At 38.5% G+C, this 17316-nt stretch overlaps 2 protein-coding genes across 7 annotated transcripts; both read right to left on the bottom strand.

The window, feature by feature from the left end:
* Window positions 1-229: 229 nt before the first annotated feature.
* nfybb (nuclear transcription factor Y, beta b) lies at window positions 230-7034 on the bottom strand (the record flags this gene model as incomplete). Of its 3 annotated transcripts, none has more annotated exons than XM_081355603.1 (7): window positions 230-1979; window positions 2126-2205; window positions 4854-4932; window positions 5076-5273; window positions 5437-5570; window positions 5858-5951; window positions 6816-7034. In XM_081355603.1, the coding sequence occupies 6 exons, from the start codon at window positions 5949-5951 to the stop codon at window positions 1947-1949; spliced, it is 618 nt and encodes a 205-aa protein (XP_081211729.1). In that variant the 3' UTR covers window positions 230-1946. The 3 variants fall into 3 exon arrangements, with proteins under 3 accessions (XP_081211729.1, XP_081211727.1, XP_081211728.1); XM_081355601.1 differs by lacking the exon at window positions 6816-7034 and adding an exon at window positions 6674-6786 and having other exon boundaries at window positions 1251-1979; XM_081355602.1 differs by lacking the exon at window positions 6816-7034 and having other exon boundaries at window positions 1251-1979; window positions 5858-5960.
* A 745-nt stretch (window positions 7035-7779) lies between these two features.
* On the bottom strand, window positions 7780-17223 carry slc41a2a (solute carrier family 41 member 2a). Of its 4 annotated transcripts, none has more exons than XM_081356255.1 (11): window positions 16873-17223; window positions 15565-15950; window positions 15381-15488; window positions 13466-13537; window positions 13251-13395; window positions 11474-11620; window positions 11244-11391; window positions 11044-11123; window positions 10833-10964; window positions 8761-8909; window positions 7780-8690 (listed from the first exon to the last, which is right to left on the bottom strand). In XM_081356255.1, the coding sequence occupies exons 2-11, from the start codon at window positions 15940-15942 to the stop codon at window positions 8529-8531; spliced, it is 1521 nt and encodes a 506-aa protein (XP_081212381.1). In that variant the 5' UTR covers window positions 15943-15950; window positions 16873-17223; the 3' UTR covers window positions 7780-8528. The 4 variants fall into 4 exon arrangements, with proteins under 4 accessions (XP_081212381.1, XP_081212382.1, XP_081212383.1 ...); XM_081356256.1 differs by lacking the exon at window positions 16873-17223 and adding an exon at window positions 16066-16147 and having other exon boundaries at window positions 7782-8690; XM_081356257.1 differs by having other exon boundaries at window positions 8471-8690; window positions 8779-8909.
* Window positions 17224-17316: the final 93 nt, after the last annotated feature.

Here is a 17316-nt window from a genome sequence, read left to right on the forward strand (position 1 = left end):
TAAATCTGTCTGACACACCCACCGCTAGCCTAGCTTAGCACAAAAGCTAAGCTAGTGCCAAGCCTAGCTTTACGGCAGGCACGGAGATGAAAAGGGTATGTATGGACTTATCTAACTCTAGATTGTGTAACTCTAATGTTGTGTGGACAAAATGTGGACAAAAGGGTATACCACACATTGTTGACCAGAGACAAATTTGTCCCCATGAGCAAAACAGCTTATCAGTTATACAACATGATTTTTTTTAATGTAAAAATGCAGAAAGTTTTCTGTGAGGGTTGTGTTTAGGGGTAGGGGATAGAATATACAGTATACATTTTTTTTTTTGCCTATGGAAATCTCCCCATAAAACCCAACATGTGTGTTTTTTGACATTTGTTTGTTTTTTCATCATTAGAATCATCCAATACCCTTTTCTCACATGACTAAAGAGAGGCGGAGACCATAAATGCCATGTGATGGAATGCAGAAGGATGGATAACACATGTGATGAACAGATGCTCTACATTATGTGGCCGGATATGAGAAGTCATAAACGACCCTGGGGAGTTAACATATGTAATGTCAAAGGTCAAATTGATCCCCTGGGGATATGGAAGGTCAAAGGGCTACATAGGTATTCCAAATATGAAAGGTCAAATGCCACAATGACCCTTTGAATAGGTCAAAGGTGAGCGTGATGTGGGTGGTCAAGGTCAAAGGTCACCATCAATCAAATTTTTTGACAGGTTGTGAAACTTACAGCTACAGAGCCCCTAAAAGGGCCATGGTGAAGGAAAAAAATATGAGAACATGTTCACTCCCAAATGCGTTTCGTTCCCCCGAGAAACTTTGTGTTTCCTAGCAAAGGTTTTGCGTTCCTCAGAGAAATTTTGTGTTCGCTCAAAACATATTTGAGTTCTCTTGTAAAAGGTTTAGCTCACAAAAAACAAAAAGGACAGGAAAAGCCTGTAGCGTCAGCTCTGACGCAATGTCTCATTCCCTCTTCTCAGGGAACCGAGGTTACATTTGTTAACTGGAGACGTTTCCCAGGAGAAAGCAAAACTTTTTTGAGTGAACGCAAAAGCATTGAAATATATTTTCAAGTGAACTTATTAGACGGAGCGTTCCAATTTCTCATTCAGCTGGGTTGGTTTGGGTGTATTGTGCCGACAGTTAATCCATCGCTGTCTTGTCCCTTTAGGGACACCGTAGGGCAGCAGAGGAACGACTTTACTTTAACAGAGAGGAGAATCAGGCTGTACTTATTTAAATAATATTTAATGAACACATAAAAACAAAATGAATTGTGGTCAGCAATAATTTAATGTAAATTCATCCGAAGAAAGTCACTGATATAAAATGGGCCACATTAAAGAACTTAGACTAAAATTTAGGTTTATTTTTGGACTTTGATTGATAAATGCAGATTGCTTTAAAATGCGTTCTTCATGTTAAGCAAACTGCATCAATACAAATTCATGAAAACATTGAGAAAAACAAAAAATTATTTACAAAAAAATACCCCATTTTGTTTTGTTAACATCTTATCAAACTGAAATTATACATGCAACATGGTTATCATCTAAATATATAAAGGAGCAAAGCACTCATTCCACTAAATTGCAGAAAGATTCACATTTGTTCTATTTTATTGCTTTAATTGAAGGTCAAGTTATTTTTTACACCCTGAACCCTTTAAAACTCCAAATGTGAGATGTAAAACAAACAAAAGAAACACCCAACAGACTAGTCACTTAAAATCATAATGTGTGTGCACAGAAACACACGGAGCACACATGAAAACAAGTCCAGCTCTGTGACCTGTAATAGCAGAAGAAGAGGGTCCGCTGAAGACCAACCACACAGACCCCACCGTTCAGGACCTTCACTTGTATGTGGAAGTGTAGAGGCTTGATTTGTGAAGATTAGGTGTGGATTTCTGCATGTGACAGTGCAGCACATCTTCAGGAGAACTGGAGCTGTTGCACGCCCGGGATCTGCAACACAAATAAAAGCATCACTCAAAATGTCTGAAAAGTGTGCTATCTTTATTTAAATTGAATGACACTTGGTTTGATGTAGGCAATAGATGAAAGATCATGTCTGATGTTTTTGGTCGTAAAGAACATGCTAGCATGCTCACCTGCTGATAGGAGGTGGTGTACACCATCACATTTTGTTGCTGTCCATCAGCTGTTATGATCCCTGCAGGTAGTGGATTTGCTGAGAAAGAAAAATATTTCATTGTGTTAGATCATGATGTTTGTGATGTATAAATCTAAATGTTGTCTATCTATTTATCTATCTGACCAATCAGAGCAGAGTAGACCAATCACAACAGACTGGGTCATCTGACCAATCAGAGCAGAGTAGACCAATCACAACAGACTGGGTCATCTGACCAATCAGAGCAGAGTAGACCAATTACAACAGACTGGGTCATCTGACCAATCAGAGCAGAGTAGACCAATCACAACAGACTGGGTCATCTGACCAATCAGAGCAAAGTAGACCAATCACAAAAGACTGGCCCATCTAACCAATCAGAGCAGAGTAGACCAATCACAACAGACTGGGTCATATGACCAATCAGAGCAGAGTAGACCAATCACAACAGACTGGGTCATCTGACCAATCAGAGTAGAGTAGACCAATCACAACAGACTGGGCCATCTGACCAATCAGAGCAGAGTAGACCAATTACAACAGACTGGGTCATATGACCAATCAGAGCAGAGTAGACCAATCACAACAGACTGGGTCATCTGACCAATCAGAGTAGAGTAGACCAATCACAACAGACTGGGCCATCTGACCAATCAGAGCAGAGTAAACCAATCACAACAGACTGGGCCATCTGACCAATCAGAGCAGAGTAAACCAATCACAACAGACTGGGCCATCTGACCAATCAGAGCAGAGTAAACCAATCACAACAGACTGGGCCAACTGACCAATAAGAGCAGAGTAGACCAATCACAACAGACTGGGTCATCTGACCAATCAGAGCAGAGTAGACCAATCATAACAGACTGGGCCATCTGACCAATCAGAGCAGAGTAGACCAATCACAACAGACTGGGCCATCTGACCAATCAGAGCAGAGTAGACCAATCACAACAGACTGGGCCATCTGACCAATCAGAGCAGAGTAAACCAATCACAACAGACTGAGCCATCTGACCAATCAGAGCAGAGAAGACCAATCACAACAGACTGGGCCATCTGACCAATCAGAGCAGAGTAGACCAATCACAAAAGACTGGCCCATCTAACCAATCAGAGCAGAGTAGACCAATCACAACAGACTGGGTCATCTGACCAATCAGAGCAGAGTAGACCAATCATAACAGACTGGGCCATCTGACCAATCAGAGCAGAGTAGACCAATCACAACAGCCTGGGTCATCTGACCAATCAGAGCAGAGTAGACCAATCATAACAGACTGGGTCATCTGACCAATCAGAGCAGAGTAGACCAATCATAACAGACTGGGTCATCTGACCAATCAGAGCAGAGTAAACCAATCACAACAGACTGGGTCAACTGACCAATCAGAGTAGAGTAGACCAATCACAAAAGACTGGGCCATCTAACCAATCAGAGCAGAGTAGACCAATCACAACAGACTGGGTCATCTGACCAATCAGAGCAGAGTAGACCAATCATAACAGACTGGGTCATCTGACCAATCAGAGCAGAGTAGACCAATCACAACAGCCTGGGTCATCTGACCAATCAGAGCAGAGTAGACCAATCACAACAGACTGAGTCATCTGACCAATCAGAGTAGAGTAGACCAATCACAAAAGACTGGGCCATCTGACCAATCAGAGCAGAGTAGACCAATCACAACAGCCTGAGTCATCTGACCAATCAGAGCAGAGTAGACCAATCACAACAGCCTGGGTCATCTGACCAATCAGAGCAGAGTAGGCTCTCAGAAAGGAGTTTAGAAAGACTGATTCTTCGAACTAACTGTTTTCAGATTCTTTGAGAAAAGAGGTGATGCTGCAATGCATATTGTGAGAAAACAAAAGTGTTTTTTGATCTTTGATGCATGAAGGAGACCTTCAAAACAAAATTAGGAACTTTTAAATCAGTATAATGGGTATTGGAGAATTTTATCTGTCTCATACATGGGCCCAAATCTATGCTGTAATGTTAGAGAAAACTAGACCTAAGAGTATGGGAAGACAAAACTTTGGGAAAACAGAGAAAACAGGTCAAAGATTATGTGAAGACAAAAACTAGGTCAAAGGTTGTGAGAAGACAAGACAGGAAAAGTACCTAAAAACCATATATAAAGTCATTTTTAAAAAAGCGCATGCGCAAGGACTTGCCACCAATAAAAATAAGACATCGATGCAGGTGTTTCTAATCGTGGCGAAGTGACGAGGAGGGGCAAAAAGAAAGAGATAACTATATGAACGCTAATTGGACACCAAACGATAAGAAAAAGATATAAGACTTGAGCACAGACCATTGTAAGATCAGATGTACAACTGGCATCTCACTTTGTTGAACTGCTCAATAAAGTTTATTCTTCTGGGACCTGAAACTTCGACTCTGAAAGATTTCTTTTTTACAAAAATGCACTTTAAACGAAAATGAGAAATGTTACTTTTGTTAAGTTTATGTTGAAAACTGAAAACAAATGAAGCTACAGAAAAATATTAAAAGAAAAAAATATACTACTAAAATTACTAACACTTAAACTAAAACGAAAATGAAATCTGGAATTATTTGGGAACTCAAAATATTAATAAATACGATATAGCATATAAACAAAATGAATAAATTCAGGTTCAGCTGTATGTGGAAAGCCGCAGCACCAGTAATGTACCCATCAAGTTCATAAGTTACTTACTGAAAGTTTCATCTGTCAGCTCCTCTCCCATGCCTTCGGTTACAGTTACAGTGCTTATGCCTTTCTCTCCTTTCATAGCCTGAGAACATACAGACAAATGTAAGATCAATCTGAACCAATCAAAAGGAAAAAGACACACCTCTGACAGCTGTGCAAAGTGTTTCCAAAGAGTCCTTATTTCAATGATACGTGATGGCACGGCATTAAAAATGTTAACGCTACCTCTCTGAACTTCTGCAGGTAGAGCTTCAGAGGCTCCACATACATGTCGAAACCCAGCGTGGACATCGCGAACAGGATGTCTTCCCCGTTTATCGTCTTGCGTTTCTCCTGATGGCACCTCTCGCTGGCTTCTGAAGTGATGAAACTGATGAACTCGCTCACACACTCCTGCACACACTCCTTGGCGTCTTTTGCAATCTGATTGGATGGACGGGGGGGGGGGGGTGGAGAATTCGTTCTTTTTGAATAACATGCATTTGACTTGAAAGTTTCACTTTCGCTTTTTTGAAAATGGGCCTTAAATAAGCAGCTTTGAATAAATTTAATTTCTCCAAACAAAACTGCCCGGAAAATAAGTTACCTTTCCTGTTTGTGGGATTCCATTCTTCATGATTCGGGCAACGTTGGCGATTGGGAGATAGATGTCTTGCTCCCGTAGGTTATCTTTGCTTCCATTCCCATCCTCGTGGTCGTTGAGTCCCTCATCACCTTCATCTTTACAAAATAATAATAATAATAATAAATGCACAATCTAAATCATAAATAAATAATTCAGAATAATTTAAATATGACTTTTTTTTAATATATATACAATTTCATTATTAATTATTTATAATTATATTTATTTAAAAGTAAAATTTAAATGAATACAAATTATTTATTTTGCCATTTAAATATTAATAAATTATTTAAATATAATATAAAATATTATTTATTTGCCAATTATCTAAATGCTAAATAAATCATTTGGATTATTTTATATGATGTTTGGCTTCACTTACCATCCTGAGCTTGGAGAACAAAGTGACTACCAGCCATATATTCTCCTGTTATGCCAAGCTGGGAGGCATCAGTGGTTGAACTGTCTCCGTCCATCTGAAACATAAATTGTATTACATCTGTACATTATTGGTCTTGTCTTAAAACCAAGTGAGCTGCCTACCTAGACAGCATTATTTGCCATCACAGTGCACTATTGGACTTATCTAAACATGTGGGCATCCAATATTTTGAGACAGCCATCTTGTCATCATATATGTACAATTAATATAAATGTAACCTTTATTTTATTCAGTAATAAACGTTTATTCAGAACGGTCAGCTCAATGGATCACTTTATTTCACACAAACATATATTTTTCATTTAAAGAACAACAAACAAATAATGTTATAGGTTTGCTATTCATGTAGCCACACACACCTAGGATTTTTTTGTCATATAAATGACATATGTAACGTTAGCCTAAACTGGCTGGGTTCAATATAATTAATGATAAGACTCTACTGTGTAACTATGTATCATATTATATTGATATTGTATCGACATACCAAACCACATTGGTGTATTTTATTGGCTAAACAACCGGTGATATCAATGAACATGTAAGATTAAACACGCTAAATCAACTCAAACCACATGCCCCCCCTGAAATATTCAGACAAGTTGCTCAAATGAATTATTATAATTGATAAACACATTAAAGAGCAGAAAAGGGAAGATAACAAGGACGATGAGCCTAAGCACCAGTGTATCCGTCAAAACTGGTCGTGGTAAACAAAGGGGCCGAGCACCATGACGGGCTTTTAACAATTATTACCAGTTCAACGAGCTGCTTTTCATATCGCGCGCTAATTTCTCGTTCTCCCCGCCAACTAATAATAAAACACTCGCGCGCGGAGATTTCCATTCGATGTAACAAAATATGGGTTAGCAATCATTGGCCGGAGCCGCACACTAACCTGCGATGAAGCCCTGGTTGGTTCGCGTCTCAGTTCGGCCGTTTGGTTGGACAGAAAATGGCTGCGGGAGAGCCAGTCCCTGCGCAGGGCTGAACAGTCCTCGAGGAGGAGCCTCACTCGGACACCAGGTGGCGCTATAGGCCAGTTTAAAACCGTAATGTGTCGAAACAGCGCCTCATATTGGTAGTGGTTGGTACACGGCACTAAAATTGGCTTGAGAAGATCAGTCTAGCATCAATTCGCCTAACAGATATCAATGTTTTCTGTTTTTGTTATATCAAGGCCACTTTTCTGTGTCTTCATGATTTATTTCTGCTACTTTTCTAAAATGTTTTGTCTGTGTACTGTGCTTTCCGCCCTTTTCCACGACTGAGACCTTCAGTCTCGAACAATCCATCATAAAAACATGATATTTAAAAACTATGAAATGAACAATCAATCACCATGGCATTTTTCTCCCTAATGCATTATGCGTATACAGTATATAGCTGTATATTTTTTTTAAAATGAAACAAGTGTCAGTGAAGAGCTTGAGATGAAGTAAAAATACATTTATCACGAATATTTTTGTCTGTCGTTTCCAGTTATAGTCGATTTTTTTCAGTCTTAGATCTTGTGTTCATGGTGTTGCAACACTAAAGCGGTTTGATTTTGATTTTACACTAATTTATTAACTAAAGTTAATAAAATGATATTTCTAGGTGATATTTTAATGATTTGCTTTGAATAAAGTACAATTACAGTATACAAATCTGAATCATATCATATCGGCTAATCATAATCATGCTAACATTTTTATAAAATGTTTCTCACAGTATAAAGAAGTCTGTTTACATTAAGTTGCCTGGATGGACATTATTCAGAAATTAAAATAAGAGTTGAACGAAATAAAAGTTTTCTCAGAAAAATGAAAACAATTTCTAATGTTGTCCTTTTATAATATCACGCATATAAAGACACATTTCTAGTAGAAAAGGATTTTATTGAACTGTGGATATTAAATAATGTTAAATAACTATAAATGTCATACGTGGTAAACCAGGCATTTTCAGATAATTTAAATGATTTTTATACAAATCATTTATACAAATTATATACAGTAATTTTCTTTCTTTCATCAATCTACATTAGCATTGATACATTTACATGAGTGAATTGATACGTTTTGTCTTTCACTGCAAAATATAATAAAATAATAAACTATCAAAACCAAGACATTATTGTTTTAATCTATCCTGACCAATAACTAATAAATAGACAGATAAAATACACATGCATTAGTAAATTGCATAGGCTGCCCAACTCAAATATTTGGACATCAATATCATTTAATTAATGTCCTGCCACATCTCAATGTACCTAAATACACATTTCTGAATCATAAAACATATGTATTAGAACCATATTGAAAATTCTGCTCTAAATACTGATCAATGAAGATGAGTGCAAATCAGTCATATGTTTAACAGCTGGAAACAGCTGTTCTTTATTCAGTGAAGGTGGTCATGTGACTTGGAGAAGTACTATTGTCACATGAGGCAGCATGTGTGATTCATTGAACTGCATGTATGGAGAGACTGATATTTCAAATATTTCAAGTAAAGTCATTCACTAATGTTCAACTGTGCAGAGAAATGTAAACCAGCACATCAGATAGTGGTGATAGGTTAGATCTAACCTGTTTAATGAAATATGACAATGTCATTTCAACATTTATGTCACCAGTGACACTATAAGAAAACACAGTGCTAGAAAGGCAGTGCCCAACAAATCCGCCAGAGCCGTCAGATACGGGATAGAGAAGCTATCAGGGTCCCTGCCGCATTTCCACAAGCAGTGAACCATCACATCAGCAGTGCCCAGCAGGAGAAACACCTGAATGGAAGAAGATTCAGAGTCAAATACCACTCCTCTCCTCAATAAGACACACGCTAACATCACTCGCCTGTGTGAAAGCTGCTACCAAATAGAAGGAAATGAAGACGGCAGTGGGTGGAGCCGGGCCGCCTTGTATTAGGTAAATGGTGTAGATGAAGATCAGGTGACCTGGGATGGCCAACATGAGCAGCAACCGTGCTGATCTTCCATTCGGCCCTGTAAGAAGCAATGCAACGGTGATATTACCTACCCTTAGGGTTAGTTCACCTACCCTACCCTTCCATACACCTCTCCTTCGACTGTCTGAAACTGGGCCTTATCGGACAACAGAACCTTTTTAGTTGCACCCAGCATCACCGCCCCCTCCTACCCTGAGAATCTTGAGTCGCCCCCGTCACTTAGAACAAAGCGATACAGTCAAATAAAGCTCAGGAAACTGTTTAATATATGAACTTCTATTTCAAAATGTAAGCAAAAGTCAATGGACCCTATCATACACCCGGCGCAATGCAGCGCCAGGTGCGACGCCAGTGTTTTTTGCTAGTTTCAGCCCAACGCAGTTATCTTTTTCACATCCTGCGCCACGTTGTTTAAATAGCAAATGCATTTGCGCCCATTTCTGAAAACGAAGTGTGTTCTGGCGCATTGTTGGCGCGTTGCTATTTTGAGGCAACTGAAATAGACTGCGCCATTAACCAACTGAAACCTGGTCTAAAGTCCTTGGCGCAATATTTTTTTGTTATTTAAAGAGGGCGTTAGTAATGTGCGCCTATAGGCGGGTTCACAACGTGTGTACAGATGGTCTGCTCACTCGCTTTATCCTAACGCACGAGCAAATCCATTTCCTCGCTAGAGAAGCTATCAGTTTTTCTGCTTGCAAATTCCGACCATTTTTTCCATCGTTAAACCAGCAAAAGTGGATTCGGACATTCGCGCTTGCGCCCTGCACTTTAGACCATGCGCTTTGATCGTTAAAATAGGGTCCTGAGGCTGCGTCCAAAATCGCATACTCTCTTGATACTTACTTTTAATAAGTAATTACTCCACGATCACTAAAAACATATGTTCTATATAGTATGAATGTGTGTAGTATGAATGTAATCTGGACGTGCTATATTCGCCATGTTGTCATTATCATGTGACCTACCAGCGTCAATTACTTCACTTCCAGTGCCTCATGGGATAGTAAAGTGTCCATCGTATGCACACTTCAGAATCTCGCAAGAAGTAGGTCATCTGGGTACTTTTGCCAACTCTTTCATGAGCACTGTGAATTCAGACATACTTCTTTTGTCACATACTGTTTTTCGCCAACTATATAGTAGGGAAGTATGCGATTTCGGATGCAGCCCATGAGTGTGGGGACTCCGCCCCCTTTTGGAGTTTAGCCCTGTTTTGGAGTTCTCTGGTCTGCAACTATATCTTGGAATTGAGTGCCAAATGCAGAGCTGGTGCAAACATATCGCTATGATCAGATGCTTTCTTAACCACTGTTTTTTTTTTTTTGTTATTGAGAGGAAAGCATGCAGCACATATTTACATCTAAATGTCTGTGGAAGAAATTTAATGTTCTATTATGTTTGCACTTAATTATATTCATAGAAATATGATGGCAATTAGATTAATGTGGTGTCGATACATATTCTTATTAATATATGTATGTGTATGTCCTTGTATATGACCGGACAAAAGTTAATGTGACTGAATGTATGACCGAGACTGAGAGTCTCCATTCAAGGGTGTAATATGATTAAGTATGATAGACAAATCTAAACAATTTGTTAGTTATGGCTAAGATGCATCTTGATGTAGCCTTGGGAAAACAACCTTGGGGGAGGAAAAACTATAAAGAATGAAGGATACCCCCCACTCGTTGTCACACTCTGCAGGCATTTTGTATGACTGTATGACTGCTGACCTTTCCTTGCAAGGGAATAAATAATTGTTAAAGACAATTGATACATGTTTGTCTCTTATTCAGTATTAGAAAATTGTTTGCCACTACACGTCGCTCCAAACAGTGTGGATGGCGTCAGGATGTTCGCTAACAGTACATCGCTGCAAAGGTATACCTCAAGTCTTTTACCCCAAAGTAAAGAATACAAAAGAACTTGGCTGTGAGTTTATCAGGGCCTTTACCTGTGGTGTAAAAGCTGCGGCAGGGGCAGTAACATCGTTTAGAGTCGTCTGGAAGTTCACCCGGCGGACAGTGAAAATGAAGATACGTGGCTATACGACTAGCCTGGACGGAAACCAGATTACCACCAACACCTTAAGGAAAGGTTGATATTGGAAATTTAAAACAGACACAGTTGATCAGAACACAGCAAGTGAGTTTTGTTTGACCCACCATTTATAACAGGAGTGTAGAGAACAATTCCCTCAAGCAATGGCTCTGCGACGGTTCGGTCCAGAATCAGTCCTCCAAGACTGGAGATGTGACATAAAAAAAACAAAGATAAGCTGGTTGTACCAACATAATTACAGTTGCATCATCACAAAATGGTCCATGATAGACTTATATTGATGTACTAAGTGAGGAACATCTACCTGCTGATCACCAGTGCAGTTATTATTGGCTCCCAGCTGGAGAACAGCAGTTTTTGGCTTTCAGGGTGCCGAAGTGAAAGAATGGCCCATATCGGCGTCAGGGACAGGAAAACAATACACACCAGGTAGGTAATATAAGGGTAAGGTTCTACAAACAGAGAGTTACAAAATAAAGCCCACACCTCTCAGTAAACTAATCTTTGTCCTGTGAACTGGTCTTTCATTCTCACCCATGCAGTAAAAAAAGCCTTGACTGATGATGGCGAGCAGTCCAAGTGTGATGAGGTCACCAAAACTGGCAGCGATGGGCGTGGCTATGTTGTCAGGGTTGACGCCCACTTTCTTGAACCCAAAAATCACACCAACCATTAAGATCCCTGGAAAAATGTTAATATATCAAATCCATTCAGAATTTATGAAATTTACAAATAAATTCTTATGTACACTAAGTCTGGGGTCAGTTAACTCGTACGGAAACTCATTGCAAAAATCTGTGTGAGGAAATCATTCGCCCTTCCGTGAAATTTCCAAACAGGTAGAGTCCTACAGAAACCGAAAAACGGTAAATATGACCGCACCTTAAGAGTGTGGGGGTTAAAGCAGCACTCAGTAGCTTCGGGATTTCTTCGCTGTATTCTCGCTTTTTGCTCGCAGGTTTCTCTCTAGAGTTTCTCCACAGCTTCGGAATAGATAATTGACAACACTGTTGTAAAAACTCGTTGGCGATTCTCAGATACCAGAGGCTAGTAGATCAACGACATCAAAGGAGATGGGACATTCTTTAAAACGTCTTTTTCATTCGGGTTCGGACAGCGCGAGGGAGCGCAATAATGACAGTATTTTAGCAGATTTCTTTTGGCCATAAAGCAGTTGTTTACATCGCGAGACCTGATATCACGCGAGACTTCCTGACGCGGCGGCCGGCGACCCCGCCGGCTCAAAGTTACGCAAGTGCGTATTTTCTGCTCACGGGCACCAGGGGGGTGCGAAACGACCACCATTCAACCCGAAATAAGTAATATAACCATTCCAATGACTTCGAAGCTGTTCAGTTAAGGTAAAAAAAGTTACTTAGTTCACCTTTAATACCTAGTTCTGGCATGAAACTCCAGATGGTGCAGGCTCATAGGTCTTTAACTCATTTGGTAGCGATCACGTCATTATCTACATAGCACAGCTGATTGGTTGCTGTTGCATCAGCGGCCAATGAGCTGTGGCTTAACATTTAAACAAATACCGGTAGTGTTGCTGTTAGCATGTTAGCAGTCCACATCGCTCTTTCAGAAACCCTGCACCTTCCCCAGCTCCACCTGTATAGATCTGCTAGGGGTTATTTCATGTATGTTAAAGGGATACTTCACCGATTAGCACTAAGCTTTGTATCAGTAGAAACCCGGTAGTATTTTCGAATGACCGTGCTTCCCTCCCTCATGTCCCCCTGAGATGAGAGATTTCTGTATTGTGTGTCTGGAAAGTGTGTCTCGAGACTACAGCCAGTAGGAGGAGCTAGTTCCGCAAGTTTTCAACCCGCCCATAGGGGGATCTCACGATAAAACGGCGTCTTTTCAGTTTTGAGTCAACTAGTAGCCTAGTTGTATCATTTCTTCCTATACTGCCCTCTGTAACCGGTAGGCGTGGCTTGGGAGTGGCCTCGTAGGGCAGCGAAGCAAGTGCATCCTGAGTTGACATGACAGAAATAATGTTCAGTGCTTAACCTTGTTTGTCATCACTAAGGAACTGCTTCCATTGATCACACTGACAGTTCTATCCATTTATGCTAAATGCTGATAATGTGAGCTATGTGGCCTGAGGATATTGGGTCTATATTCGGGACCTGTGTGGAAAATGGGTTTGCGTGGCCAAGATCACAAGCCAAAAGCCATTCAAGTGAGAATAACCTCATGATCAGCACCAACAAAGATGATGTCCTCCGTATTTGATGACCATGAAGCATTTAATGGTGTTACAAATGGTCTATTTTAGGTCGATAGAAATTTGGATGCAAACCCTGCAGCAGAGATGCTGTGAACGCTGTCACCATGCTGCAACAGCAAAGCAGAGCTACGTGGTTCGTGAAGAGCTGCTCTGCCAGGATCCATCCAAGAGCCGATGCTACAAGAGCAGCCAGGAAGCCCAGAACTGTAGCTTGTATCTAAAGAGACAAATTAAGATGAACGAAGAACAGAACAGAACCACAAAAGTATCAAATGAGCTGCATCAACCTGTTTGAGGGCAAGATTTCCGATGATCAGGTTCCACTTCTCGCTTGAGGAGTTCATTCTGCCAACATTCACCTACAATATTGATATTGAAGAGTTGAATGAGTGTTTATTTGCTTTCTTTAAGCAATATAAAGCATTACAAAACTAAATATAACCCTGTATAACCCTGAGGGCTGTTTTTATTCACAGCATGGTATGAAGTTCCTCACCATGACAAAAAGCATGTGATGAAGGGGAAAGAACACAACGCAGATACAATACAGCAGATCAGACTTCAGCAAGGAGGAAAAAGTAGATCACGTGTAATCGGACAGTGGCCAGATCAGGATTCTCACTTCCCACACATTTCAATCAATGAATTTCCATGACTTTTCCAGTCGTTCGTGAATACTGTCAAAATCGAAGAAAGAAAATAAAAATCTAGCAGATTAAAGTTTTTTTTTTTTTTTTTTTAATGAGCAGAACTATAAAAATGAATAATTACTATAAAAAGTCAATGGCTTTTAAATATTGTATTAATTTATGAATAATTAAAACAACTGAGTTATTAATTAATTAGTTTCCAATATTTTTTCCCTTTTAAATTACCCAGATATTTCCAGGTTTCCCCTCACTCTTAAAAAGAAAGGTTCTAAAAGTTATTGTTTTTTTGTAGCAATGCCATGGAAGAACTATTTTTGGGTTTTAAAAATAACCTTTCAGTTTACAGTTCTTGAAAAACAATTTTTTCTTAGTGTGAAGAAAATTTGTATAATCTGAAGAACCTTTTTCCTCAATGATGAACCATTTTGTGCACTGGAAAGGGTCTACAGATGTTAAAAGCTCTTCATGGAACCATATAGATGCCAATAAGGAACCATCATTTTTAAAACTGGACATTTTCACATTGTGGATTACAGATGCAAAGACACATTTAATACATTTTAAATAATAATAAGAACATTTAACCAAGTATGTAAAAGAGATTCTTTGTACGAGTGTCTCCACCAGGCGTATTAACTAGGCTAACCAAGAATTCACTGATCAGCTTCATCAGAAAGACCATTCTAGTTAAATATATTTTTAAGGATCCACCCATTTTAAAATTATGGCTGATACCAATAAGTAAATTATTTTCACATTTAATAGAAATGGCTGATATTAGAATTCTATACTACTTTGCCAAAATAAATTAAAATAAAACACAAAAAACTCAAATTAATTGTTTCAAATGCTACACGTGAATTTATCCATTACAACATTATAAAGAAAAAAAAAATAGCGCTATCAAATCGATTAATTGCAATTAATTGCATCTAACATAAAAGTTTTTGTTTACATAATGTGTATATATATATATATATATATATATATATGTGTGTGTGTGTGTGTGTATGTATGTGCGCGTATATATATATACACACACACACACACATATATATATATATAATATATAAATATATTATATAAACAAAAACTGTGATTAATCGCGATTAATCGATTTTAAAGCACTAATATTTATACATATATACATAATACACACATATACTGTATATATTATGTTAACAAAAACTTTTATGTTAGATCCAATTAATCGCGATTAATCGATTTGACAGCATTAAAAAGGATATTCAATTTGAGATTTGTAAATAATTACATTTAGCAGCGTAATAAATTTTTTAAAGATGAACTGTAAGTGATCAATAAATGACAGCAAAGGTAATTAGAGAAAATTAGCAAATAGAATTGAATTGAAAAAACAACAACTAATAATTGCCTATAGCCAATATTGGTACCAATATACTGTGCATCCCTAAATCTTTTTCTGGGGAAAAGCATGGCTTTTAGATAGGCACAAAACCAGCATAAACCAGGCTGAAAATGAATGCTGGTCCAGTGGAATTTAATATGTATATATTTAACATAGTAATCTTACAGCGGTGGAGAGTCTTGATGCCATTGTCATCTCCAGGTTCCCCTTTAGGCCCAGTAAAGGTGGGACAAGTATGAAGATCTCGGTCACAGTAGTGAAAACGTCCCAGTGCTAATTTATAAACACAAGACAACAATTTATAGTCAAAAATCCCAAACATCCACCCAAGATCATCTCCCACACTCACCTGCACTAGGTCCAGCAACATCCCCGACAGAACCATTCCAAAACCTGCCAGGAGGAATGGAACCAAAATCTGTATTACCATGGCCCAGATCGACTCACTTGGCATCTCCTGGACATGAAAATTCTGAGAATCATCCTGCGATATGGTCCAGGAAGTCGATGTTGTCCCGATGTTGTCCCGATGTTTTCCCAGTTTTGTTCCCGCATTAGGAAGCAGAGGATCTGACTCTGAAAACTCTTTACTGCACATACGAGTGAAGCTTGATTCTATGTCAGGTCTTCTGGTCTCTGGTATAAATTGATGCCCATTTTCTCCGTTTGGCAGGTTAGCTGAGTCCATCTCACACTCTTTCTGGTTTGCTTCAGTGATGGATCCCATTACACAACCTTTCGAATTCAAAGTATCAAGAGTTGGTTGTTTGAAGTCAATCATGTAAAGATATTTGATATAATGAATCATGTGTATAGATGAATTTTAGATCAACCTTTTAGAGGGTTGTACCTTATCTGTTTTGCATGTCTCTGAAGGAGTTACTCAGGGTTCAGTCCAAGGACCCATGTTATTTTCTTTATACAAATAACATCTGTGATAATATTCGTAATGTTAGGTATCATCTTTATGCAGATGATACCACTATTTTGTGTTGTACATCATTGGCTTCACACGCTCTCCAATTATTGACATATTTACAGTCAGCTTTTGATATTGTACAGTCTCGTTTATGTGAATTAAAACTGTAAATCAAGTTTTAACCGTTAAGCTTAAAGTTCAAAGTTAAAGGTTTTTATTTGTCCAAAAATAAGCAATAAAATGTATTTTCTTCTACGAACTCACCCATTTGAGATGAAAAATAAATTCTGTTGCTATGGCACAGTGTGGGCATAATAGACCTTTTTCACAGACTGTGATAATGACGGTCATTTTTGAAAATATATTCAAAATATATTAAAACACTATACTTTGCATTATATTACCAAATTACCATTACCATATATTACCATCAAATTACAAAAAACTAACGTTGCTGTGAAGGTGTTTCTTCAGCTTTTGTGAAGCCAAGTTTGAGAGCGAATGTCACTTGAGTTTAAACTTGAGAAAAGCACAGATCAGTGCATATTTCTCATCTACATTTACAAACAGAATTATCATTCAGTACATGTGATTATTTTGGTCTAAAATACCAATATAAAACAGAACATTTAGCTGCTAAATGCTTAATATTTAATAAGATGTGCTCAGGTAATCACTATACTGAAAGTAATCATAAACTTATAACCTCAATTGAATGTTTACAAAAATGTACCTTACCTTAAAGCAGCAAAAAGCCCTAAAACCAACAAGTTGAACATGTGGTGGTTGCCGAGCACATTTTTTACTTTTTCTCTCATTCAGCCTTCCATACACATTAATAGCAGACTGACTGTGTGACTGAAGTCAATCTCTTTGTGCTGAGCTCATACTGACCATGAACTCATTTGGCACACATTTCTCATTAGAAAACAGAGGACAGACTAAAACTTTATGAATGTGGCCTTCAGGCGTTTGCGGTTCAACAGACTGCTAAATATAACAATGCATTCATCTGTACAATTCTCTATCGTGCAATTACGAGGAGAAAGTTGTTCCATCATTTGTGTTGTCGTTGTGCTTTATGGCGCCACACGCAGGAGAGAGTGAGAACTGCAAGTGAAAAGTCACTGATTATTGTATAGCAATGTTTTTTTTGTGTGTGTTTGTTTTTTAAATATATCG

This window comes from Scardinius erythrophthalmus (genome assembly GCF_964197995.2).
Source record: "Scardinius erythrophthalmus genome assembly, chromosome: 24".
NCBI lineage: Eukaryota > Metazoa > Chordata > Actinopteri > Cypriniformes > Leuciscidae > Scardinius > Scardinius erythrophthalmus.